Here is a 26,914-nt window from a genome sequence, read left to right as displayed (position 1 = left end):
CACCCCGGGAAAGAACAACAAAAACCATGGGGGAAGGGAGACAGCGTCCAGTGTGAGATATGAAAATAATAATAATTTATCATCTATCAAGAGGGCACGAGGGTGGGGGGAGAGGGAGGAAAAAAAGAGGAGCTCATACTAAAGACTCAATAGAAAATAAATGTCTAGAAAAGGATGGCAACGTATGTACAACTATGCCTAATACAACTGATGTATGGATTGTAATAAGAGTTGTAAGAGCCCCCGATAAAATGATCTCTTAATTTAAAAATTAACTAATTAAAAAAATCCCTAAAGTCATAATCTAACATTTCTAGAAACTTTCAATCTGCAAGAGAGTTAGCGGTTTGCTGGGAAATATGAACCAGCACTAGTTTTGTAAAGGGTTATTTGCCAAAATGTATCAAAAAGTTAAATGGTATATTCTTGCTTCACTATTTCCTTGACTCCTCCTACCCCCCAAAAGGAGATTAATGCATAAAGATTAATTAAATGCTAAATAATAGGAAACTGACTAAATATACTATAAATATACAAATAATGTAACACTATAAAAAATAAACCAAAAATACAAAAGGAGTCCTGGTGTGCAGTGGTTACTTTCTGGGCTGCTCACCACAAAGTCAGCAGGTCAAAACCTATAACTGCTCTGCAGGAAAAAGATGAGGCTTTCCACTCCTGTGGTTACAGCCAGAGGCCCACGGGCACAGTTTCACCCTGCCCTGTAGGGCCACTATGAGTTCGGATCAAGTTGATGGCAATGAGTTGTTTGGGCTGGTCAGTTGGGGTTTTTTATGTATTTCAGTAGGCTATGTAGGTAATTACTGACAAAGGAAGATACCTATAACTTATTAACAGAACAAAGCAACACATAAAATGTGATTCCATGTATGTAAAATTTCCTGTTTATACCTGCCTACAAATTGAAAGAATTCCTAATAAAAATATTAGCTTTCATTACCTCTAGGTGGAGGACTACTAATCTTTGATTAAAACTAAATAATCAGATAAACACTACAGGAACAGAAATGGGACTAGCGATACTAGGAGGGTAGGGGGAAGGAATGGAGGACAGATCACATAGATCGATTGACCCATAACACCCCCCCCTGGACCACCACCACTAATTTATAATTTATCAAGTGATCAGTAGGGTGGGAGGGAGGGAAAAAGGAGCTCAAATAGAAAGTAAACATTTAGAAACTGGTAATAGCAATATATGTACAGATATGCTTGATTCAATTGATGTACTGAATGTCATAAGAGCTGTAAGAGCCCCCTAATAATGATTTCTTAAAACTGTAAATAAACTTTATAATACACTGTAATTAATATTGTAATTTTATTTTTATTTATTTATTTTTAAGCAAAAGGGAAGAAATTTATTGGCGCCCATATGGGAAACCCTAAAGGGGCGCCGCAAACCCTACTGTGTCAGCATACCCCGCAAAGGGTCACACCATTCACTGTGCTCAAGCCAAGCCCCAAATCCCCAGGACTGCCTGGGGGTGGAGACATTATAGTTTTTATTTTTATATACAGTTATAGGGTTCCCCCCCCACACACAATCTATTCCCCTACCCTATCCTTTCTTTTAAAAAAGTCGATGATCAGGATTTATTTTTATAATGAGAAAAAAACATTTTGGAAACAAAATTATCCCCTCGCTAGAGGCCATCCTGAATTTAAGACTCTTTACCTTGACAAATGTTGCCTGGCGCAACAGAGGAAGAGAGCTGTGATAAAAGGAAGAAATGCAATGTGTGGCTGTCTCCAAGAACAACTTCCTCATTTGCCACAAAACCAGAAGAGCTAAAGCATCGGTTCCTATGCTTACTGGGGGGTGGAGGGGGGGGCGGCTAGGGATGAGGGGGCATCCTGGCACTTAAAAACTTTTGTACTACAGTCCATAATCCAGGATCAAATACAGGGATCTGCTTTTGCAACCCCACTGGAGCTTTTCTGTGCCCCCTAGAGGGCAGTATCCCACGTTGGGAAACCCTGAGCTAGATAGTACCTAGCTATGATGACATGGAGCCCTGATGGAATAGTGGTTGTGTGTTGGGCTGCAATTAGCATGGTCAGCAGTTCAAAACCAACAGCAGCAGCTCAGGAGAAAGACTAGGGTTTCTACTCCCATAAATTACATTCTCAGAAACCCACAGTGGGTCACTATGAGTCAGCATTGACTTGATGGCAGTGAGTCAGTCATCGTCAGCTACCATTACTGAACAGTTTAATCAAAGAATCTGATCAAAAAGCGGGGAAACAAAACAGAATTTCAAATTCTTATAGACATCATACTTTCTAGAGCCATGGGGACTGGATCGGATAAACTCCTGAACTTACTGCCCTCAAACAGTTAATCTTTTAAGATTTAAACCAAAAAAATCCCCCTGAAGTCTCCTGAAAATCAAAACATAGTAAAAAAAAATGCCTTGCACATTATGCTTTTTAGAGAACTATCTATGAGAGATTGAAGTGCTAATGACAACTCAAAAGATAAACAGGAACCTTATGGGCAGTGAGTTTATGTTAAGTAGGGAGGAAAAAGAAGTTCAGAACGGCTGCCCAACTAGAAGGATGCGATCAAAGTCACCGAATGCTACCTGTAGAAATGGTTGAATAAGTTAATGTTTTGCTATGAACATTTTAACAACAAAAAATGGTAAGGACCTTTATCTAATCAATCTATGTCTATGCCTATAGAGTAAAACTGAGGGGACTGAAGTGTATTTCACTCAAAAATATTTACTGTTAGTAATGAATAATGCCTGCCACCACCATCCGACCTGCTGTTCTGCTGACAAGTTAACGCCAGGTAGTCACCGGCATGTCTTAAGTGGCACTGTAATGTGTGCCACAGAAGACGGGCCGGTCCTCAGAAAGTCCGAGGTGGTGGTGAGAGACTCAGGTTAGGAATACTTTTTTTCCTTTGGTCTCTAGTACCAGCTCTTTAGGATAAAACTATCAAAGGAGACTCATCTCTGTGGATCTGAGTGAGACTGACGGAGTCTGCCCAGTCTCCTCAATGCCATTGTGCATACAGCATCTCGAGAAGCTACCGAAAGCCTAAGCTTTTTTCAATGCTGTAAAACATAGTAGCTAAGTCAATGCCGCTTTCAAAAGCAAACCAGCGGTCATCCTGGGCAAATTCAAAGCTGTTGTTGTATAAAACCTTATAAATGGAACTATTCCATCAAGAAGCAAATTGTATTGTTTAGATGGCTAGTATGCAATTTCTCTGCACAGCAAATACATTACTGTACTTGTCAGAAGTCTTGCTCTAATAAAGAAACATAAAGATTAAAAAAAATGGCCAGCTACTATGCTCACTGGGATGTATTCATTATCTCCATTAATTTCCATTTCACTTCAAAATTATTATATAAAATACCTAACTTCATTTCTCTTTTACAGATAAGAAAATGTATTTTTTTCAATGACACACAAACAGACATTTATATAAATGAATGTAAAGCAATAGGATTTACATTAAAATTTTTTTTTAATGTGTATGTGTGTGCTTACACACTTGGATGTATGCTTACACTGGAAAAATAGGTGCCCATAATGTTGATATTGGTTATGTCTGGGCACAAGGATGAAGAGCAATTTGTATTTTTTGTAGAATAGCTTATAATTCTTCATTTCTAATCAATATGAGAATCTCACTTTTGTATTTTAAAGAGTGTATGTTATGTAACCAAAGGTATTATTTTAAACAAAAAACAAATATGAACACTAATTGTTATCACAAATAAGCTCACGTAACTTCTTATGGAATTAAATAATGTTACAGCCGTATTTCAAAATCACTGGTAAGAGATACAAGTTTCCATGAAGAATCCCACTTACGTTCTATCTTTTCCTTTTTTCCTCTCTTTCCTTTAGAAGAATTGGATGACCGAGAAGATGCAGCAGACTGAGCCCCTGATGAAAGCTGGGAGGCAATGTCCACAGTGGAAAAATCATAGGCAGACTTTCTGCTAGAATGCTCCTCTTGAATGCCCACACTGCTACCACCAATACTGTCGAGGGATAAGTAATCAAAGTGGGTAAAGAAATGTCTAACAGCACAGCTAAAATGATAAATATGCAAGTTTAATCATCGTTATAAAAAATTCAAACTCACTGCCATTGCGTCAGACTCATGGCCACCGAATAGGACAGGGCAGAACTGCCCTTGTGGGTTTCCAAGACTGGAACTCTTTCCAGAGTCACATCTTTTCCCTAATCGCTAGAATCAAGGCTGCCTTCCACGTCTCTTATTTATTTTACTACCATGAAACCTGTAATCCCTGGGTGGTGTAAACAGGCAAGCTCTCAACTATCAGCAGAAAGGTGGTTCAAATTCACCCAGAGGTACCTCGGAAGGCAGGCCTAGAAACTGTTTTAAAAGTTTGACAAGTTCATGTAGTAGTGTTACTAAGCACCCATGGGGCTCAGTCACGTGTCAGAATTGATTTGACTGAAATCAACCAGTGGCTTGGATTTTTCTCTGTGGCCTAATTTACAAATAAGTAAAACCTCAAGTGAGCTTTTCTTGGAAATGATACTTATAAGAAAAAAATTACATAATGTTGTATATAGAAATTTTTCTTCAAGTTTATAACTATATTTTTAAAAAAGCACATCAAATCATATTGATATATTTTTCCTGATTGATTTAGAATCACCACAATTAAACCCAAGTTTGGTTTTAAAAATTTAATCTCTGCTGTTGTTGTTGTTAGGTGCCATCAGGTCGATTTCTACCTCAAAGTTAGAACAACCGCACGTACGACAGAACAGCACACTGTCGGGTCCTGAGCCGTCCTCACAAGTGTTCCTAAGTTCAAGCTCACAAGTAGCCACTGTGTCAGCCCATCTCATCGAAGGCCTTCCGCGTCCACTTTACCCAGCATGGTGTCCTCCTCCAGGGACTGGTCTCTCCTAACAACATGCCCAAAGTACGTGACAGGAAGTTTGCCATCCTTGTCTCAGGAGGCACACTTCTTCCAGGGCAGATTTGTTTGTTCTTTTGGAAGTCCATGGTACTTTCAGTATTCTTTGCCAGCACCATCACTCAATAATCTTCTTTAGAATTTGAAATTAAAACTGTAACTTTTCCTGATATAATTTTAATACTTTCTATATTAGCACTACACAAGAAAAATTTTTTTCAGAAAGTGTGACATGTGCCTTAATTTTTTTTTAATCGTTTTACTAGGGGCTCATACAACTCTTATCACAATCCATACATACATCCATTGTGTAAAGCACATTTGTACATTCATTGCCCTCATCATTCTCAAAACATTTGCTCTCCACCAAAGCCCCTGGCATCAGTTCCTCATTTTTCCCCCTCCTTCCCCGTTCCCCCCTCCCTGAAGATAATTTTTATAAGCTCACCTATTCATCTTATGTGGAAGTCCATTTGTATAAGAAAAAAATGGTATCAAATATGGATGGATACAAATTCATTTACAGGGTAAAAAAACTGGGGGAGAAAAATTTCCCTACAGAGCTGGATTCACTTATGTGACTTCCTACAAGTAACTTAGCCTCTCTGTGCTTCAGTTTCCGACCTAAAATAAGGAGTGACAACCACAATCACCACGCCAGATTGTCTTTGAGACTCAGCACGGGGAGGCTCCCCACTGATCACTGGGCTTTCTTTTCCTCTCAGCACTTTGCATAGTTACGTGCTCAATATATACTGGCTGTTACCATAATGATAACTAGTTATTTCTCAAAGCTTTGCTCATTTTCTGATGTTTCCTTGATTACAAAAACATGATGTGGGATCAGAGTGAAGAAGCTCTCTGATCTTACTCAGTTTAATGTCTTACCCTTCTTACCTGAGTATACCATGTACAGTTTCTCAATGATATAATCTATTAGAATTTAGAGACTGAAAGATTCATAAGAATTTTTTCTCCATGTGCCAAACCCTATTCTAATGAAAACTATGTGTTCCACTAAATACTCACAAGAGCTCTGTGGGACAGGCACTACTATTATTTTCCTCACTTTAAATGAAAGCAAACTGAGCAACAGGAAGGCCAAGCAACGTGCCCCCAATCCAACAACTAATCATCAGCACACTTGTGTCGTCAAGATCTAGAGCTTCTGCTTTTAATCATTCTAGACACTTGAATAATAATACATATCTTCACACAAGTGAACTGTGTCCAATGTTCAGAACACGGTTTCCAAGCATGCATTTTCCTCCCACTTCAGATTTTCCTCCGTGTTGCCACCATATTCTTACGTAGGTTCCAGCGGTGGTTTTTTCCCTGTCAGAGCCGCACTCCCGGGCGAGGAGACAAAGTCATCTTCATAGGAGACACTGCTCAGAGGAGTCGTGGTGGTACTCAAAAGGCCGACTGCGGATGCTCCTCTTCCCAGCCGGTCCTCCAACCCTGTGAGGATAATTAAAGTATGCTTAACAACAGAAGTGCTAAGCGCTCCAGAAATCACTTCACAGCATGACCTTTGGGGTGTTTTTCTTTGCTCTTATTATGATGCTTCCTTTTGGTTTGCTTTTTTTTTTCTTCTATAATGTGAAATGTTTATTTCTTTTTTGTTTTGTTTTTTAATCAATTTATTGGGGCTCATACAATTCATTCATCACAATACATAGATTAATTGTGTAAAGCACATCTATACATTTGTTGCCCTCATTATTCCCAAAATTCGCTTGCCTCTTGGGTTCCCAGATTCCGCTCATTTTCGGTTTGCTTTAAGGCAGTGGGTCTCAGCCTTCCTAAGGCCGCAACCCTTTCATACAGTTCCTCATGTTGTGGTGACCCCCGTCCCGACCATAAAATGATTTTCGTTGCTACTTCTTAACTGTAACATTGCTACTGTTATGAATCGGGCAACCCCTGTGAAAGGGTCGTTCGACACCCCCCCCAAAGGGGTCACAACCCACAGGTTGTGAACCCTGCTTTAAGGTGCAGTAATAACACAAAACAATGTATGTTCAATTTCCCATTCAAATGAGTAGGAAAAAATAGCATAATGAATCCATGTACCCATCACTCAGCTTTAATATTTATGAACACATGACCAATCTAGTGTCAATTAAACTTCCTATGCTACTCCCATTTGCTAAACCCCACCTGCCTGATTCAGAAGCAAGCCCAAGATAGTATATCATTTCTTCCTAAAATATGAGACTAAATGAAAAAGTATAACTACCAGGGTTTCACAAGACCATTAAAAGTACTTAAATATGAATTCTCATAGAACACAGTGTGTTAGCCACTTGAACATAAGAGGAGCACAATAAATCAGTTTGTCAAATTATCGGTACACGCTATCGGATGGGAGTAGAAAATCATACATGAAAGGAAAAAAAAGAAAGAAAATCATACATGAATAGCTAGCTTTTCCAGCTCAGCCTCATGCCCTGCAACTGGAAATTCTAAGGTTCTGTTAGCATAAGATGGATAGAATCAGGAGGAAGAAAGAAAGAACTTAAAGAGACTAAGTTCATCACAGAGAACGAAAGATTGTTACAGGAGATCAGAGACAATTCAAGAACTTTAGAAGTTAGTGTTTTAGGACAGCTATGAAATTACATTACTATTTAAAATCTAACTGCTATTAAACTTAATTTTAACAAAAATAGAATTGTTTCTAAATTAGAATTGCTACTAGTTACCCCCTCAAATCTTGCCAATAACATTCACAATAAATCACAAATAACTGAAGTTAGAAATATACTAATTTTCTACTTAATTACACAACTATGATCTCAGTAAAGCTTGAATACACTTGTTACAACAATCCTGAAAATCACAAAGAAGTTTCTCCAAAGCAGATCTGCATTTCCTGTAGCTAACTATCAACTATTATTTTATGACAATAACTAAAACAAAATCTTAAAGATTAAATTACTAATACTCTAGTTGGAAACTTACAGATAACTTAGAAGATAACTAATATGAACAATATAAGTCTCCATTATTCTTATAATGAGCAATGAAGTTGTGTGCTTGTTATCTATATGAACTGTACAGGAAGTATGAAGTAATTCATCTCAACATACGACATACACATTTATACAGCTTACTTCTTCTTCTTACCTTTCCCATATAACTGGTAAGATTTGGTAAATATATTAATGACACTATGTGGACTTCCCTTTGCTAATTCTTCCCACGGTCCTTTGTTTTGTGTACCACTTAAATGCCCCAAAAGTGGCAAGAATTTTTCAGCCTCCTTCTGAAACTCTTTGATGGGCTCATAAGTATTTCTTTCTCCAGCACAGAACTCCTTTTCTTTTAAGATTGCTGCTACTTTCAAAAGAGTCCGCCCTTCCCGGCCTGCTTCTTCTTCAGAGAGACTACCCTCACTAAGAAGTGGCCCTTCACTGATTGAATCTATGCTGGAACCAAGAGACATTTTGGCTTTCCCTTGTGAGCAGGCTGGCATCTCAGAGCAGGAAGACTCGGTTTGCCTCTTACACAATTGTGCGAGCAGCCCTTCTGGTTTGGGACCAGGAGATTTTATCCTGAAGCTTGATATGGCACTGTGAGGTCTGATCATCTCAGGAAGCTTTTTAAATTCACTAAGATTGCCAACACCAGGGAGATCATCATCAAAAGTTGCATGAGATATACAGGTTCCCAGCATCTTTTGAATTCGGGCAGAGAAGACATCTTCTGTGTCCTCTTTCACAGGTGGACTTATAGCCTTGATCCAAGGTCCATCTTCTGGAACCTCTTGCTGTACATCACACTCAGTGTTCCATGCTGACCCATAGTTAATGTTGGCCCCAGCTAATTTCTTGGCTTCACTTTCAATCCTGCTGGACAAGGAAGCAGCTGTGGCTTTCAAGGCTTCGATGCGATCCAGTTTACTCTTATATTGGCTGGCACTAGGTTTTAACAAGGCATCTGGATAAGCAGCTGGTGAGGTCAGATATGTTTGAGGTGTAAAAGTTATTGGCCCTGAAGCCACATTATGATTCTTCCTGGTTGGTAAAAGAGAGTCAAAATCTTTATTCAAAAGTCCTACATGTTCTAGACGTAAGAGATGGGAGAGTAAATTTCCAGCAGGTCCAACAAGGGGCTGTGGTTGAGGTTGATGGACTCGTGGGCTCAATCTGTCAGGCTGCATCCATGTAGTTTCCATCAAGTCTCTTCTGGAAATAAAAAAGGCACAATACAGTATTTATTGTAGCAACTAATAACTATGCCAGTATTTAAATTTTTTTCCTGATTACAAGCATAATGCACACTCACTGTGGGAGTGGGAAGGGGGTGGGAAGGTCAAAAGATAAAGACAACTCATAAAATAATCCAGAAAGGTATTATTAATACTTTACTTACAATTATATCCTTCCAAATAACGTCCTATGTGTATGTATTATGTTTTGGTGGTTGTGTTTATACAAAAATTGTTTTTGCCATACATATTTTTCTTTTGCAAACTGCTTCCTTCAACTAAGGCATCATATTTTTAAAATATATAAAGAGAAGCGATTAAAATCTTTACGACATTGAACAAAATTCTTTATATCATTGGCTTTAACATTTCCTTTTAAAATGATATTATATAAAAGAAATGTTTAAGATTACTAAATAGTAATGTCGACAAAGTACAGATTATTCTAATCAATACTTTTACCAAACGTTCAACATTTATGTTTAACAAAGTAGACACTAAAGAAATATAATTTGTTACAAAATAACCTAGTTAATGAACATCAAAAGCTGAAAGATAAAGTGATCATCGACTATCAATATTCAATGAAAAGTAGCAGGCCATAAAGCTGAGACACAGAGTAAAGATGTGCTAGACAGCACTGCGTCTATTCAGCGTGTTCCTAACTATAAAAGAGAACAGGCCTGGTGTGAACTACTGAGACATGAGGTTTTCTCCTTGATCTTATCCATTCTTTTTGAATGATGACATACAGATTTGCTTAACAAATTTTCAGATGACACAAAGTTGGGTGGCATGGCTAACCTAACATGACCAAAATATGATTCAAAATTATCTGGACAAGCTGCAGTCTTAGGTCAAACTAATATGGAGAAATAGCAAGTCCTAGGCTTGGACTGAAACCGGCATCTGGCAGAAGGTAACTCAGGGACTGAAAAAATTTATTTTTTAATTTTTTTGGAAGCAGTCTTTTATACTGTAGGGCTGGTAAGAAGAATGAATGACAAGAACACAGATTTTATGTCACAGGATACAGGCTAATCCAAATGCAAAGTATGAGGTAATTAGGACTTAAAGTAGTGGCAATAGGAATGTAAAGAAAATTAGAAATAGAAAAGATCCCCTCACAGAGGATCACAGGAAAGAGATGAGCCAGTCAGGGTGCAGTATAGCACCGATGAAACACACAGCTTTCCTCTAGTTCTTTGGTGCTTGGTGCTTTCCTCCCCGGCCCCCACTATCATGACCTCAATTCTACTTTACAAATCGGATTAGACCAGAACATGCACACTGCTACAGGTAAGAACCTGAAACACAGGGGATCCAGGATAGATAAACTCCTCAGGGCCAACGATGAGAGTAGAGATATCAGGAGGATTAGAGGATGGTGGGAGGAGAAAAGGGGAATCGATCACAAGGATCAACCTATAACCTCCTCCCAGGGGGGACAAACAACGGAAAAGTGGGTGAGGGGCAACAGAGGACGATGTAAGATATGAAAATAATAATCTATAACTTATCAAGGGTTCATGAGGGACGGTGGGTAGGGGAGGGAGGGGGAAGAAATGGGGAGTTGATATCAGGACCTCAAGTGGGAAGAGAATGTTTTGAAAATGATGATGGCAGCATATGTGCAAATGTACTTGACACAACAGATGAATGTATGGATTGTGATAAGAGATGTAAGAGCTCCCAATAAAATAATTTAATAAAAAAAAGATAATGATTAGTGAAAATCAAGAGTTTTAAATTCAAGTATTTAAACTCAAATAATACAGCAGTCACTATATTGATGGTAGAAGAATTATGGCTGTTAATTGCTGTACAGTCAAACACAACTCATGCTGACCCAAGTGTGCACAGAACTGATTCATATAGTTTCTGTGATCTTCCAGAAGCAGATGGTCAGACCTGTTTTTGGAGGCACTTAGGGATGGGTTTGAACAGCCAATCTTTTAGCTAGTCGTCAAACATTTAACTATTTGCACCACGCAGGAACTCCTCATATGGAGATTCTTCAATACTGTGCAGTTTATTCTGACTCACAGTGACCCTTTCTGAGGTTGTAAATTTTTAAAAATCATTTTATTGGGGACTTGTACAACTCATCAAAATCTACATATAACCTTCTCCTTGGGGGATGGACAACAGAAAAGTGGGTGAAGAGAGACATAGGACAGTGTAAGATATGACAAAATAATAATAATTTATAAATTATCAAGTGTTCATGAGGGAGTGGGGAGCGGAGAGGGAGGGAGAAAAAATGAGGAGCTGATACCAAGGGCTCAAGGAGAAAGCAAATGTTTTGAGAATGATGATGGCAACAAACGTACAAATGTGCTTGACACAATGGATGTATGATTGTGGTAAAAGTTATACGAGCCCCAATAAAATGATTTAAAAAAAAAAAGGTAAGATGTAGCCTTAGAAGCGCTGGCAGCATAGTGGGTTACATGTTGGGCTACAAGCCATAAGGTCAGCAGTTTGAAATCACCGGCCACTCCCAAGGTACTAGACAAGGCTTTCTACTCCTGGAAAAAGTAACAGTTTTAGAAACCCACAGGGACAGTGCTACCCTGCCCGTTGGGTCACTGAGTCGAAATTGACCCAACGGCTGAGTCCAACCCTTCGCACGACCAGTGGCTTCCTAAAGCTGGGTCTCTTTTACCAGGATAGTAGATGAAGGGATAGTATGGGTGGTATAAGATATGTATAAACAATAATAACATCCATAATATATAAAGTGTTCACGGGGGTGGTAGGGGAGGGGAGGGAGGGAATATAGAGGAGCTGATATAAAAGGGCTCAAGAAGAAAGATAATGTTTTGAGAAATTGTTGATGCCAACATTTGTATATGTCTGCTTAATATAACAGATGTATAGATTGTCATATGTAAGAGCCCTCAATAAAATGATTTATTAGTAAATAAATAAACATGGAAGTTATGACCTGGTTTACATTAAAAAAAAATAAGATGCACAAATTGGTATGAGTCATGTGAAGAAATTTGAATATTTATATAAAATATCTTGAAAATTATTCATAATACATTACAATACTGATTTCATTGTGATTTATCCAAAAAAGTATTATTGGATGCTTAATTTAGAGAAGGCAAGACTGTTTCCAACTGTAGGTAAGTAATCCCCAAGGAACTGACAATTAAACTGGACATTAAAGGACAGGAAAATACTGTACAACTATAAGGGGAGTTTATGGGGAAATCCCTTTATCTTTTTTTTTTTTCCCAAAACCATTTCATTGGGAGTTAATACAGATACCATATCATTCCACAGTTCAAGCACATCAAGCAGTATTGTACAATTACTACTACAATCAGTTTCAAAACATTCTTTTCCTTTTTTAACTCCTTGACATCTGCTCCCTTGGCCCTCTCCCCACCCCACCATTGTACCCTGCAGAAGTCCTTACACTTGCTGTCCCTCTAGGTTAAGGTGACCAGACGTCCCGTTTTTGGCGGATTGTCCAGATTTTTAACAATTTTTCCCATGTCCCGCAGCGTTTTGAAAAAGTCCTGATTTTTAGAAAGAATGCACGACAAGCTAGGGTATACAGTTTTCAGCTGCCATGTGGCTATTTTGCCAGGATATGAGTTTTATCAATGGTGTCCCGCTTTACCAATGTTAAAATCTGGTCACCTTACTCTAGGTTCATCCTTTTCCCACAAACTTTGTGAAGCTCCCTCATAGTGTAGGGCAGCTACATACCATGCTGAAGTGTCCATCAGAGTATTCAATCATTTCATGGTAAATTTCTTTCTGCTTTCTTGCTCATACCGAAGGTCATCAGGAAAACTCACTCAGTATTTTAAAGCCACTGTACTTGACCACTTACCTCTCGGTGTGTCGTATTGTAGTGCTTTGCATGTTATCATGCTGGAAGCTATGCCACCAGTATTTCACATAAGCTTGCAGACTAAGACAAACTACAAAGAAAGGCCTGGTAATCTACTTTTGAAAATTAGCCAATGACTCAGGAGATGAAGTGCTAAAGGAAGACCTCATATTCGGCGAAGTCAAGGGCCAAAAGAGCACAGAACATCCCAGTAAGGTGAATGGGGGCCAGGGCCATAACACCAACTCAACCATGCTGGTGATTTGAATATGAGGCAGAACCAAGCAATGTTTCCTTCTGATGTAAAGTTGCCGTAACTCAACAACATGGCTGCAGCTGACAACAACACCTACTGCATGTCGTGGAAAGAAAGAACCCTAAGCATCTTTTACTCTCCCCGTCTTACCGTGTAAGAGGCTGTGGAGGTTCTGATAGAGACATGTCACTACTAGAAGATGCACTTGGGGGACGTTCCTGCACTTTGTTTTCTTTGTCAGATTCTCCAGATGGCTGATACCCGGGTCTGGCCTAAGAGGAAAGAATATCAAATTTATCTGACTCCTATCACAAAGAGGGAGCACACAAACATTAAATCACTTCAGCTCGACAAAGATCATACATGTAGGGGTTTCATCCCCACCCCCCACCCCCAGATAAAACCAATTAAAATTTAACTCTAGAAGAGCAAAACTGCATCTGAAATCCAACAAGAGCAGTTAGTATTGTGTAACTGACAGGAAGTTGACCTTCCTAAGCCTCATTTTAAGTAGTCAATGTTACTAGTCTTTAAAACTTAGCATTTCTCATAGGATCACCACAATTAGCCAGGTTATTCTCTAATTTCAGCAGAGATAACCAAAAGAAGTTTTTTTTTAACATGATGAGATTAAAAAGTCATAGCAACAGTGACTGAGCAGAGAGCATGAATAGTCACTGGGAAATTACTCAGTCCTGTTCCCCATAATAGTCCACAATACTTTTCACCTAAAATAAATATCATAAGTGGTCACCATTATTACAAATACTTTGTGAGCATGGCTTGAATATTAGGAGTGGTGGGTAATTTTCTAGTAGTATGATAAATAAGCTTTTCCTAACCATGAATTAACCTCTGCATTTCTGCCCCTGCTGTTACCTGTGTTTCCTGTGTAGCATGTGAATGAGGTGGCTCGTCAAGCACGGTCTTTTCTAGCAACAATTTGGAGTATGTTTCTTGTAGTCGCCTAGCTGCTGAAGGCTCAGGAGGCAGCACATTCTTCACTTTAGTAAAGGCTTCTTTCTGTTTCCGGTAGAGTTCCTGTAATCGCTTGTTCTTCTGTTCGGTGGCCTCCTTTTGAGCCTTCTTCTCTTCATTTTGCTTCCTCTTCCTCTCCTCCTGCTGTCTAACAATGTATTGTCGGACCTCATCTGTGTCATAGTGGCGCTTTTTGGAAATGACAGGGGGGTCTTCATGAGCAGTTATTTTGTCGGGTTTTCTTTTCACTGGGCTATGGCTCCGGGGAGCTGGGACCAGGGCTGGTGGCTTCTGGGTCTGCAGCTCTCCGGTCTCTTGCCTTGCCGGCTGTGTTACAGAATCCAGCTGCAGGTCGTCAAGGATGCCACGAATTTCAACAGGTAAAAAATCCTTATTTAAGGCAGTATCTTCTTCCTGTTTATTATCAGGAAGGGATGAAGTTGATTTCTTTATATTATTTTCAGACCGAGCTCTACTTCTCGAACGTTCTGAGCTTCGCGGAAGACATCTATGTAAAACATCCAACCTGGGATCGGATTCTGCTCTTCCAATATGAACCCCTGCAAAATGTGAATTGTTAATGACCCATTAACTTCTGGTTTCACTATGATTTACTACGCTAAAGGAAAAAATTAAGGAATTTGACTTATCTTAATCTCAAATCTCTCTCTCTTTTTAGCTTCAAATATCTTATGTCTAAAGTTTTCCCTTTTTTAATCATTAGGGGCTCATACAACTCTTATCACAATCTATATACATATATCAATTGTGTGAAACACATTTGTACATTCATTATGTCTAAAGTTTTCTAAAGAGCATTATGGAAGGAATGAAACAAAACCTCTTTTTAGCAGTAAGAGAAGATCTTCAATCTTTTAAAAAAACGACTTAACCCTTTATTTTAAATGTATCTTTTAACATTTCTAAAATAAGTCCTTAGGATTGATGTGCATATTTAATATTACAACTTCTCTCCTTCCCCACTCCTCTAAAGAAGGCATCCTAGTTGGGATTAAGACAATATCATAAAAACATGAAAAATCACAAAAATGATCATTTTTAAAGCTTCCCCAAAACCACACTACTAATGACAAATCTACATCATGAGGACACTGAAAAAAAGACCTTTTCTGAAAATTCTACAATACTGATCTATATTTCACAATGACATGAAATGGTATTACATTCAAATGCGTTTACCAGATATTTCTTAGTTTGATTTACACTGTCTGTTAGTAAAGAGATGAATAAAACTGGCCTCGCATGTGATCACAATGCCATTTTAATATTTTCAGAGGAAATCTTCAAAGACTGAAACTTTAAATATTTTAAAAGGCTATGGAGTATCTTATCCCATAACCTATTTCCAGAGAAAGAGGGCAGACTTCAATAAGAGGTGTTGAAAGGAGGTTAATATTTCCTTCTACTTGAATATTTTCTGCATGTGGGCAGGAATCTCAGTTGACTCTAAATCCCGAGAGATTAGAGCCTTCTTCCTACGTAGTAGGTACACAATTAATATTTGCTGAACAAATAAATAGATGTGAAGTATCCACAATTCTCCAATGAGTGATAGAAAAAATTTTTTTATAAAAGATTGCTTTATCACCTAAATGTTTGTTGGCGTGACAGCAAATGCCTTTGATGTAAGGCAATCAAATCAATTCAAGGACCTCTATGTACCAAATTCTACTTGGGATTCCATTTCTAACTAAATCCATTGCAGAAATTCAAATGAATTGAGGCACAGTTTGATGTTGAAAAGGAAAGCTATCCTGCAAGTACTTGTAAACTTTCACTTCTAAAAATGAAATGCTCATCAAAAGGTAACTAGTTATTTCCAGTAAGCTCTGAGATACTTCAAAAAAGAGAAACAATGAATTCACGGTTCGGGTTCAAGGCTTTGAATTGAGAAAAACAAAACAAAAAAATCCACTGTTTACCCAACAGTCACTCTGAGGGAGAAAGATATACTGTATATACTCGTGTACAACCAGAGTTTTCAACGCATTTTCTATGCAGTTTTTGTGGTAAAATTAGGTGGGGAATACATAGGCTTTCAGAAATAGGAAAGGATACAAACATAGAGGAGTTACAAATAGAAAAGTAGGGCATACTGAAGATAAGACAACTGTGAATTCACCAAGAGAGGAATAAGAGAGTCCACTAACTGGGAAAACATCTTTAGCAATGACACATCAGACAAAGGCCTTATTACTAAAATCTACAAAACCTTGCAAGGTCACAATAAGAGAAAAACTAACTGCCCACTAAGGAGGTGGGAAAAGGACCTGAACAGAAGTTTCACAGAGTCTGAAATCTGAATGGCCAATAAACATATGAGAAAATGTTCCCGACCATTAGCCATAAGAGAAATGCAAATCAAAAAAACTATGAGATACCACCTAACACCCTCAAAGATAGCCCAGTTCAAAAAATCAGAAAACAACAAGTGTTGGAGGGACTGTGGTGAGACAGGAACTGTCATCCACTGCTGGTGGACCTGTAGATATGTAGAGCCACTATGGAAATCGATTTGGCGATTTCTCAAACAGATGGAAATTGAGTTACCATACAACCCAACAATCCCCCTACTGGTCATATACCCAGAAGAGGCAAGAAACAAACCAAGGCCAGACATCTGTGCTCCAATGTTCATTGCGGCACAGTTCACAAACGCAAGGAGTTGGAAGTAACCCAAATTTCCACCAACAGACGAATGGATTAAAAAGCTGTGGTACATACTTACAATGGAGTACTATGCATCACTAAAAAGCAGCGACGAATGCATGAAGCATATCGCCGCATGGGAAGAACTGGAGGAAATAATGCTAAGCGATTACAAGAATCTAAGTATTGCCTCCTCCCTGGGGGATGGACAGCAGAGAAGAGGGCGGAGGGAGATGTTGGACAGTGTAACTTATGACAAAACTATAATAAGTTGTGAATTATGAAGGGCTCATGGGGTGGGGGGTGATGAACAAATGATATTAAGGGCTGAGGTGGAGGGCAAATATTTTGAGAATTATGAGGACAGTGAATGTACATATGTGCTTGACACAATGGATGTATGTATGGATTGTGATAAGAATTGTACGAGCCCCCAATAAAATAATTTTTTTTTAAAAATTCAGGTCGGCTTATACACGAATATATACAGTACTTATCACATGACTGCGGCCTTAGAAACTCTATGGGCCAGTTCTACTCTGCCTTATGGGACCATTCTGAGTCAAAATCAATTTGACAGAAATGGGTTTAAGTACTTATACAATTTTATTACAAACCATTTTTATGCTCTCAACCAACAAGACTGCCTTCCCTCCCACTTTAAAAAGAGCTGCTCACCAGATCTGCCAGGTCTTTCTCTTCCACTTCTGTCACTTGACACGGTTCTTCGTTCCTTCGGTTCCATTCTGGGTGCAGGTCCCAGAATCTTCTTTACTAATTTCTGCCCATCTCGCCAAGAAGATGTACTTATCAGATGACTACCACCTGAAAAATAAATATTACACGGAATTTAAAACGTAAATTTTAGTTTAAAAAGTGTATCTACTCAACCATGTAAGCTTTGTAATTAGTTTTAAGCTCATCTTCTGCCAAGGTCAAAAGGTTTAGAAATAAATTTAATTTTAAATCCTAAACCTCCCAAAACCAGTATGTTTTACAATTATTTTAAAACATGTAGGTAAATGATTATAAAAATTCACAAAATAGAGTGTGTTACAATAAATATAGGTGTTTTCAGAGAACAAACTTATCATTTATTATTTCCAGATTAAGAGAAAATTAAACATCATCGCACAAAATTTAGTAACCTAAAAAACAACAAATGACATGAAAGACCTTATTAAAAAGAAACTATAAAAATGTAAATCCGGGTTTGTGAAATGTTATTAAACACAAAGCTAACACTATGGAATGAAAATAGTAAAATAGCACTTTAAACCTAATTAAATTGGAAAAAATGTATACACTAATAGCCAATAATAATAACATTGCAGTATAATCATTATACTTAAGCATTGCTTGCTGAAATAGAAATGGACACAGATCTGGACAAAAAAAATTAGGTATACTATTATGCTTTATTTATTCTCCTTAATCAAACAATTTAGAGAAATGTACAAAATAGAAATAATCCAGAAGAAGTGAAAAGGTTCTCCATGTCATTTTCATAATATCAAAAACAACCTGACAAATGGTGAATAAACTATGGCTAAGGGTTAATTAAACTACTGTACATACGCGAGTATAAGCCGACCTATCAGCCAAGGCACCTAATTTTACCACAAAACTGCCTAAAAATGTGTTGGGAAAACTTGACTTATACACGAATATATACGGTGCGTATCTACTAGATGGAGTATTGTGTGGTCATTTCAAATTACAAGTTCCATCAGAAATTATCTGGAGAAAAGGTGCTATGAGAAAAAGATAAAATTTGATGTGTATAATGATTACAGTCACATATTATTGTGATTTGTACATTACCATAAGGTTAATAGGTAAAATAATACTAGTATATACTATTTGTATGTTTCTTCTATTTTTCAAGTTCTTCATAATGTATCATTATATTGTAACACAGACATCCTATTTAGATCTAAAAAAAAGAGCTTTAATTTAAAATTAAAACACAAGTAAAGTTTTAATGAAAACATCTATGACAAAGAAGGATCAATTTCAAATGTGTGCTATTTTAAAAACAAATGTTTTTATACCTTGTTATTAACTTTAAACAGTCTCTTTAAAATATTAAAAAGAGTTTCAGTCTAGGGCTCAGGCTATCTATTAGAAACTATGTTCTCAACCAAAATGAGAGAAGAGGTTTCTCTTCAATTTCAACTTCATTTTCTGAATCAAAAGCAAGCCACTATGAATATACTGTGCAGTTATTTATACCTTTTGGCCTCTGAATAAACTGTATGGTTTCTCTTAACTTCTGGATTTCTGAAATAGTCTCATGCTATCATTAGTGGGAAAAGAGGGCTTTCACTATAGATAGTGTTACCGGAATTTTTGTGTCTACCTAGGTATTTTATGTCTGCCATGGTAATTGATCTACCACAAATCTAGATAAATACATGATCAATGCTCATCAGTTAGAGTGATCCCTGTGCTTCATTTCAAACTATCCCCTTAACAGGGCAGCTACTTTTTAAATATATGAGCTAGTTTACTTCTGTAATTTAGTTTTTTATTTGCACACAGCAGGATCACTCTATTTTGTCCTTTAGAGTTAACAATGGATATCACAAAATAGGCTGCTTGCCATTCTATTAATTAGGCTAGGTTTCTGGGTAGCACAAGTGCTTTGCACTCACCTATTAACTTAAATGTTTACATATATGGAAACTGAGGCATAGTAAAATTAATTTATCAAAGGAATTATAGTGTAATGGATTAGTTGATATGGCTCCTCTAGCCATAATCTTTATAACTGCCTCCAAACAACTTTTTCCTGATGAGTCTAGGTAAAAGAAGATGGGGGAAGAAGCTGACTGAATTATGTGATTCAGTTGTGAGTGCTTATTAACAGAGTTAATAACGATTAAAATTACTTGGAACTCGAACATGGGGGTCGGTCAGTTTTGAAATTTTCCTGGGTATAAATGAGACATCTAACCAGTAGAAGAATGAATCTCCCTCCCATCCAGAATGAAGAGCCAGGAGTGGATCATATTGTATGGACTCTGAGATTCCTGCACAATGAAGCTACTTGGTCCAGGAGGAAAAGCTGTGAAACCAGAAGAGTGGCAGCAGCAGAACCAAGAACCAGAGCAGCAGACAGAGCAGTGGGATTCCCAGGCCACAGTGCAAGGAAAACTGAGTGCATTTAGGCAGGTGGTTCACTTTCAGAGTGGGGTGCCTCCAGCCACTTTATTGGAGGAGCTAGGCTTACTGACCGATGGGCCTAGAACTTAGCGCCTTTGGGTTGAGGATTATGGTGGTGTAGGGTGCCTTTTGGACATTTTACTGGCAGTGTTAAATGAGCTCTGTAACATTGCCAGAGGAGAAGACAGGACAAAGGGTCTTGTGGCTGAAGAGCTGAGGATCAGAGAGAGGGGCTTGCCCTGTGGGTATAATAGGAAAAGACTGTTTCGATCAAAGAACTACATCTTGATCATTACTGCTCCTACATTGTAATCGGTTAACTTCTCTAATAAAGCCCATAATCATGAGTATGGTCTGGATTTTATGTGGCCATAACAACAGAATATCAAACCCAGGTGAAAAGCAGAGTGCTGTGGGAGGGACAATTGGTATCAGAACAGTAAGGAGGGCTGGATGGAAAGGAAAATCTGAACTCGTATTAACAAGAGTTGGTCTTGGGCTGATGTGGAGTTTGCTTCTCCTTTCCCCTGGTAGGATCAGAGGTCAGACATCCCCTGCCTCCAAAATTTTACTATCAGACCACAACTAGACATGAGAGATTTAGGCTATAAACCTAGGCAATCTGGAGCCAGCCTGCAGTGCTAACCACTCTGACATTAGAGAATTCTCATCTCTCTGTCTTGATCCATTCAGAGTTTGGCCAAAGCTTCCTTAGACTACTGAACTTTTGTTGCGCAGCATTTACTGTCTCTTGAGAAAGACAGAAAGGGCAGTGACAGTTATAAGCAATTCCCCTGCATATAAAAATTTATTACATAAAAACTATAGTCTTTAATTGATGACGGAAGAAAAATTCTTCCGAATGATAGTTATAACTTCATACTGTAAATATATAACTCACATATAATGAACATAGAATTTCAAAAGCATATACATAATAAAAACTTAAACTATATACTAAATATGTAGCTTGTGCTATGTCCATTATATTTCAAAGAAGCACATAACACACAAAATAACACATAAAAGTAATGAATTTTTATATATGCCCAAAAAAATGTACATTTGGTAGGTGATAATTATATTCCTATAGAGGGAAATTAAATTGAGAAAACTGACCTGTTTTGCACTCTGGACTTGTTAATTGTGCTGCCTTTTGGACTTTTCTTACTGGTTTGACCACTTTCTTCTCCTTACTTTTTTCAGCAGGTTTTTCTTTTATAGAGATATCATCTAAAAACAGAAATACAGCAAATATTGTAATGACTCCCACACTGACAACCTCCCTCCCCACTATAGCAAAAATCAATACAGATTACATGGTTTTGATAGGGAGAAAGCAATCTTCACCAAAAGCCGTCAGACTAGGTGAGTTTGCTTCACACGCATATTAAAAAAAAAAATCTAAGAACTAAGGCCAGATAGGGCATGCCAATATTTATAGGTCAAGGAGGATTGGATTAGGGCAAAAAGTAAAAAATAAAAAAGGAGCAGCTAAACTCAAAGAAAAGCCAGAAAAGTATGGTATGCTAGCTATCATAAGAAGGAATGCTGATGATATAGTGGCTAACTAAGCACTTGGCTGTTAACCACAGTCAGTGGTTTGAATTCACCAAGCACTTGGTGGGAAACAGATATAGTTGTCTACCTCGGTAAAGATTACAGGCTAAACTATCCTATGGAGACAGCTTCACTCTGTCCTACAGGGCTACTATGTGTTACATTTGACTAGAAGACTATGGGAGTTGGAGCTGGGGGGATGCTGGTTATTATAAGAACTCAGTATCAGAAATTATAGAAGACTTATGAACAACTTATATACAATAGAATAGAACTCCTTGCTGAAAATTAAAATGACTTGAAGTATTACTGATAAAGTTCAAAGACTAAAGCCCACAGAATGGGTAACACTAAACCAATAAACAGCATCATTTAAAAATGGCAGAAATTTTGAGGCTATCAAGGATTTCATTCTGTTGGACCAACAATCAATGTTCAGGGAAGCAGTGATTATGAAGTCCGCAAAAGGCTTTTTTACAGTTCTAAAGCAAAGATGCCACTTAAGAGGACTAAAGTGCACCTGATCCCAAACATGGGCTTTTCAATCACCCCACTAACATATGGAAGTTGGACAATAAAAAAAAAATTATAAAAATTTTAAAACAAGAAAAATTGATGGACTTGAATTGTAATATTGGCAAATAACACTAAATATACCATGGATTACCAGAAAAATGAACAAATCAGCCTTAGAAGAAATACAACTGGAATACTCCTTGGATTTGAGGATAATGAGACTTTGTCTTGCTCACTTTGAATAAATCATCAGGAAAGACCAATCACTAGAAAGGGGTATCGTGTCCTCAGTGAGATCGATGGCTTCACAACACAGCCTCAATGATGGGCTCATACATCAGAGAGCATAGAAATGACATAGGACCAGGCAACATTGCATTCTGATACACATGAAGGTCACCAGGAGTCAGAGCCACTTCAACAACTAACAAGCTATCAAGGGAAGATGTTCAAGAAGGATCAATCATGTCAAATGCTGCTGAGAAATCAAGTAAAATGACAACTGAGAATTAAAATTTAGATTCAGCAATGTGGAAGTCATCAATGATCTTGGTAACAGAAGTCCACAGAAATATAACGGCAAATATTCAAGAGAGAGAAAGGAAGGAGAAAAATAGGTAGCAATGAATAAAAGGCAACCTTTTACCATTTTGTTATAAGCAAAAGAAAGAAATGGTGGCTGGAGAAGCAGCGTCAAGCTGGGTTCTTTTAGGATGGCTGAAATAACAGCAAGCCATCAACAGTATATGGATGGACATACTTGGTAGAGAGGGAAAATCTGATGATGCAAAAGAAAGGAGGTAAGTGCCGAAGCAATGTCTTTAAATACACAAGTAGAGAAGAGACTCTAAACACATGAAAGTGGTTGACCTAAACTCGCAGCCTTAACAGAGTTTATCCACCCTGACAAGAAAGGAGGCGGGCAAACAGAGTATGCTAGGCAGACACCTTTAAGAGTTCTTTTATGCAATGATACTATCCATTGAGGTAATATGGCTACTATGCCTACTTTACGTATGAGAAAACCAAGGGGGAAAAGTTATGTCATACAGCTAGTACACACAGCTAATCTGGCAGAGCCTGAATTAGAACTTTTGCAAGATAGTTCCAAAGTTATTGTTCTTAATATTTCATCCTCGCCACGAGAAAAAAAATTTACAAAGTGTTCCAAAATTACAGTACTAAAATGAGACATTTAATAACATAAAATATACCATATATATTCGTGTATAAGACAAGTTTTTCAGCACATTTTTTACGCAGTTTTTGTGGTAAAAATTAGGTCCCTCAGCTGATAGTTGGGTCGGCTTATACTCAAGTATATATGGTAATATTAGTAGAAACTCTATAATGAGTTACTAGCCAGACTTTGGGATCAGTGAGAGATGTCTTTGAATCGTGGCTTAAATTCTTAACTATTCTTTATAACTCCTGGGCAAATTACTCTTTCTCTCAACAGTGAGAGTGCAGATTGAGCACCCACATATTGCCCAAACTCACACTCTGTCTTCAATAGTACAAACTCATTATTAGGGTGAAACTTCCAATTCACTCTCTGCAACTTCTTTGGGTCCTCATAATTCTAATCTCTAACTTTATTTCCTTCTTATAATGCTCACTTTTTGTTATGGACCTTGCCCCCTTACTAATGTGTTACCTGCAGCCTACCAAATTAATGATCACTAGAATGGTCTTGGAGACTTAGAAGTGAACTTCAACTTGACTAGTCTCCAAATCAGGCAGGCCTGACTCTACAGCTACTTCAGTTTAAAAATAGCCTGGTCTTTGTGTCCTTAACCACACAGGCTAATTTTAATACTGGAGTACGGCCTGGATGTGGCACAGGGAGCCTTACAACTGCAACCACTACTACTTTAGTACACCATGAAGTTAGAAAAGAAAAATCTTTTACTTGTGTGACAATTTCATGTTTAAATTTCATGAATTAGATGGGGTGGGTAATGATATACTCTCACCTGCAAAATGTAGTGCTAAGTCTCGATACAGTTCTCGACTCAAGTTTTGAAACTCAGCCTCCTGCCACACTTTCCCATCAGGAGTTCGAATCTTGGTTTCTGAAGGGTTGAAGCCTAATAAATGCCAGCAATACAAAAGGTTCTTATTAAAGTTGCTTTATCAATTTTGTTTGCTGTGCTCTTTTTAAAAATTTAAGATTTAATTAATAAACAAAAAAATCTCACTCTTTAAAAACCTCACCCTTTTTAAAAGGTACAATTCAGTGGTTTTTAGGATGATCACAGAATTCTGCAACTATCACAACTACCTAATCCCAGATGGACACATGACTACCCAATCCCAGATGGATGCACGACTACCTAATCCCAGATGGACACATGGCTACCCAATCCCAGATGGATGCACGACTACCCAATCCCAGATGGACGCACGGCTACCTAATCCCAGATGGACACATGGCTACCCAATCCCAGATGGATGCACGACTACCTAATCCCAGATGGACGCACGGCTACCTAATCCCAGATGGACGCACGGCTACCTAATTCCAGATGGACGCACTGCTACCTAATTCCAGACCTATCACAGCAGTCACCCCCACCTCCCTCCAACTCCTGAGCACCACTAATCTACTTTCTATGTACAAGCCTATACTGCTCATATCTTAAAAAGTTTTATCGGGATAGATTTCAAATTTAATAAAAGTTAATCATCCAATCATATTAAGAAGAGTTATGCAATCATCACCACAACCAATTTTAGGACATTTTCCTCTTGTAGTCATTGTTGTTTAACTCCTTTCCCCCATCTTCCACTGCCATGCCCCTAGGTGATTATTAATCCAATTATTGTCTCTGGATTTACCTATCCTAGATGTCACATACAAAAAAAAAATCAAACTAAACACAAACAGGAAGCACACAAATAAAAAACAATGAAAAGACAAAACAGGAAAACTTCAATAAAAAAGAAAGCATAAAATAGGAAAAACTGAAAACAACTTTAAAATAGGTCAAAAGGGAAAGCAAATAATAATTCTAACCTAACTGCATCAGCCACAATTGACTTTACAATGCTCTCTGTTGATAGCCAGACTATTCATATCCTTGGACTATGGTCAGAGGAGATTCACCAGAAGCTTGATCATATGGGGACCTGCAAATGGATTTTGGGCTTCCACCGGCATCCATGGCCTTCTGCTAACCAGTTGTTCGTAATTTAAGATCTGATACTGTTCCCTCCCTTAGATATGGATTTTATTATTTACAATCCTTAAATCACACAGGCTAGTGTGTCACTTCCTTGTGGACTTAATTGATGACTCACTTTGATGACTGCTTTTTTAAAGATAAGCCTTTAAGACCCTAGATGCTATTCTCGCTCATATTTGGGCACAATCTGGTTTCTTCACGTTTTGCTAGCACCCCATATTTTCAGCAATCTCTTCATGGGGCAAATATTGAGTAGGGTCATGTCATGAGAACTAATTGTTCTTACACTGGGATTAGAATTAAGTGCAAGCCCAAAATCCATTCATATATATGTATCTGATTTACTTTAGTGGCATCATTATCATTTTATGATAAACTGAAAAAAAAACCTGCAGAACTTACTGCCATCCAGCTGATAGCGACTCAGAGCAACCCAAAAGAAGAGGGTAGAACTGACCCTGTGAGCTACTGAGACTATAACTGTTTAGGGGAGTAAAAGCTCCATATTTCTCCCAAGGAGTGGCTGGAGATTTTGAACTGGTGACCTTCCAGATCACAGTCCAACATGTAACCACAACATCACCAGGACCCCATCATTTTATAATAGAGAACATTATATATCATCCCCCTGGAAAAGAAGGTAGTTCTATGAGAGTGTCATTAATTAACCAATGGTACAGAATTTAAAACACTGTTGAGAAAAGGAAAGTATACAAGTGTAGCCTGGCTTCAGATCCCAATTCAAGTATTTATTGTTGACTTGTACAGATTAAATTCTTAAGTGACTAGACACTATTTACATGAACAACAAAGGTTGATCATAGGGAAAAACTTTCAATAACACTCATTCACAAAGGAAGAACCATATCTACCAGATTAATACAGGTCATAACCAAGGAGAACATGAAAATAGTAAATATATGGTAGTCCTAGGCCACAACTCAATGAACATCTCAAAGCAAGAGATCTAAACCAAAGTCCAACAACCATCAATTCCATAATCTTGGCATAGTAGTTATCTTCTTCTCACAGGAGGGGTTTCACCTTTAAGTCCAAGGGAGTTTGCTGGTTCCTTAAATCTACTACACATGAATCTGAGATAAAGCCCAATTCATTAAGCAGGGCTTCCACATCAAATCCCAATGATGTGACCTATGATAAATGTGTGCCTGAAAGGGCAGTCTAAAGTATTCTGGGCATTTTACATGGGGGTACCCCCGCAAAAATCAGAATTATGCAGGGCAGAGCGGAGCTTTCATAGTATGTATTTTCCCCGGTAAGTGAGCATCTAGCAACTCACTTTGAGTTAGTGCACCCAGTGGCATCACCAGGAAAAGTTCTCTCTGGTCACAGTGAATTTTTTCATAAAAGTAGTTTCACTTGAACCTCATTTTTTGTTATTGCCAATTTAAGAGAACAGTGTGTGGCTGTGAAATTTTGTTTCCTGATCAGGAAAAATGCTGTAGAAACTGTTGTGAAGTTGAACACGGGTTACAAGGACAGCACTATAGGAAAAACTCAAGTGTACAAGTGGTTTTGTCCTTTCAAAAAAGGGTGAAA

At 38.0% G+C, this 26,914-nt stretch overlaps 1 protein-coding gene across 2 annotated transcripts in view; it reads right to left on the bottom strand.

The window, feature by feature from the left end:
* The window catches only part of CEP350 (centrosomal protein 350), a 130,778-nt gene that overhangs the window by 85,772 nt on the left and 18,092 nt on the right, over positions 1–26,914 (bottom strand). For both annotated transcript variants that reach the window (XM_045298317.1, XM_045298318.1), the window contains exons 6-13: positions 24,143–24,256; positions 21,210–21,323; positions 17,601–17,747; positions 14,154–14,812; positions 13,425–13,546; positions 8,079–9,139; positions 6,257–6,407; positions 3,859–4,031 (exon numbers count right to left, since the gene is read on the bottom strand). In XM_045298317.1, the coding sequence (XP_045154252.1) occupies positions 3,859–4,031; positions 6,257–6,407; positions 8,079–9,139; positions 13,425–13,546; positions 14,154–14,812; positions 17,601–17,747; positions 21,210–21,323; positions 24,143–24,256 (2,541 nt within the window). The remainder of the gene's footprint in view (positions 1–3,858; positions 4,032–6,256; positions 6,408–8,078; positions 9,140–13,424; positions 13,547–14,153; positions 14,813–17,600; positions 17,748–21,209; positions 21,324–24,142; positions 24,257–26,914) is intronic.

This window comes from Echinops telfairi, unplaced genomic scaffold (assembly GCF_000313985.2).
Source record: "Echinops telfairi isolate 266 unplaced genomic scaffold, ASM31398v2 ScPeMD7_7424;HRSCAF=8462, whole genome shotgun sequence".
Taxonomy (NCBI): domain Eukaryota; kingdom Metazoa; phylum Chordata; class Mammalia; order Afrosoricida; family Tenrecidae; genus Echinops; species Echinops telfairi.
The sequence above is the reverse complement of the archived record's forward strand: the minus strand, read 5'-3'. Positions and strand labels throughout refer to the sequence as shown.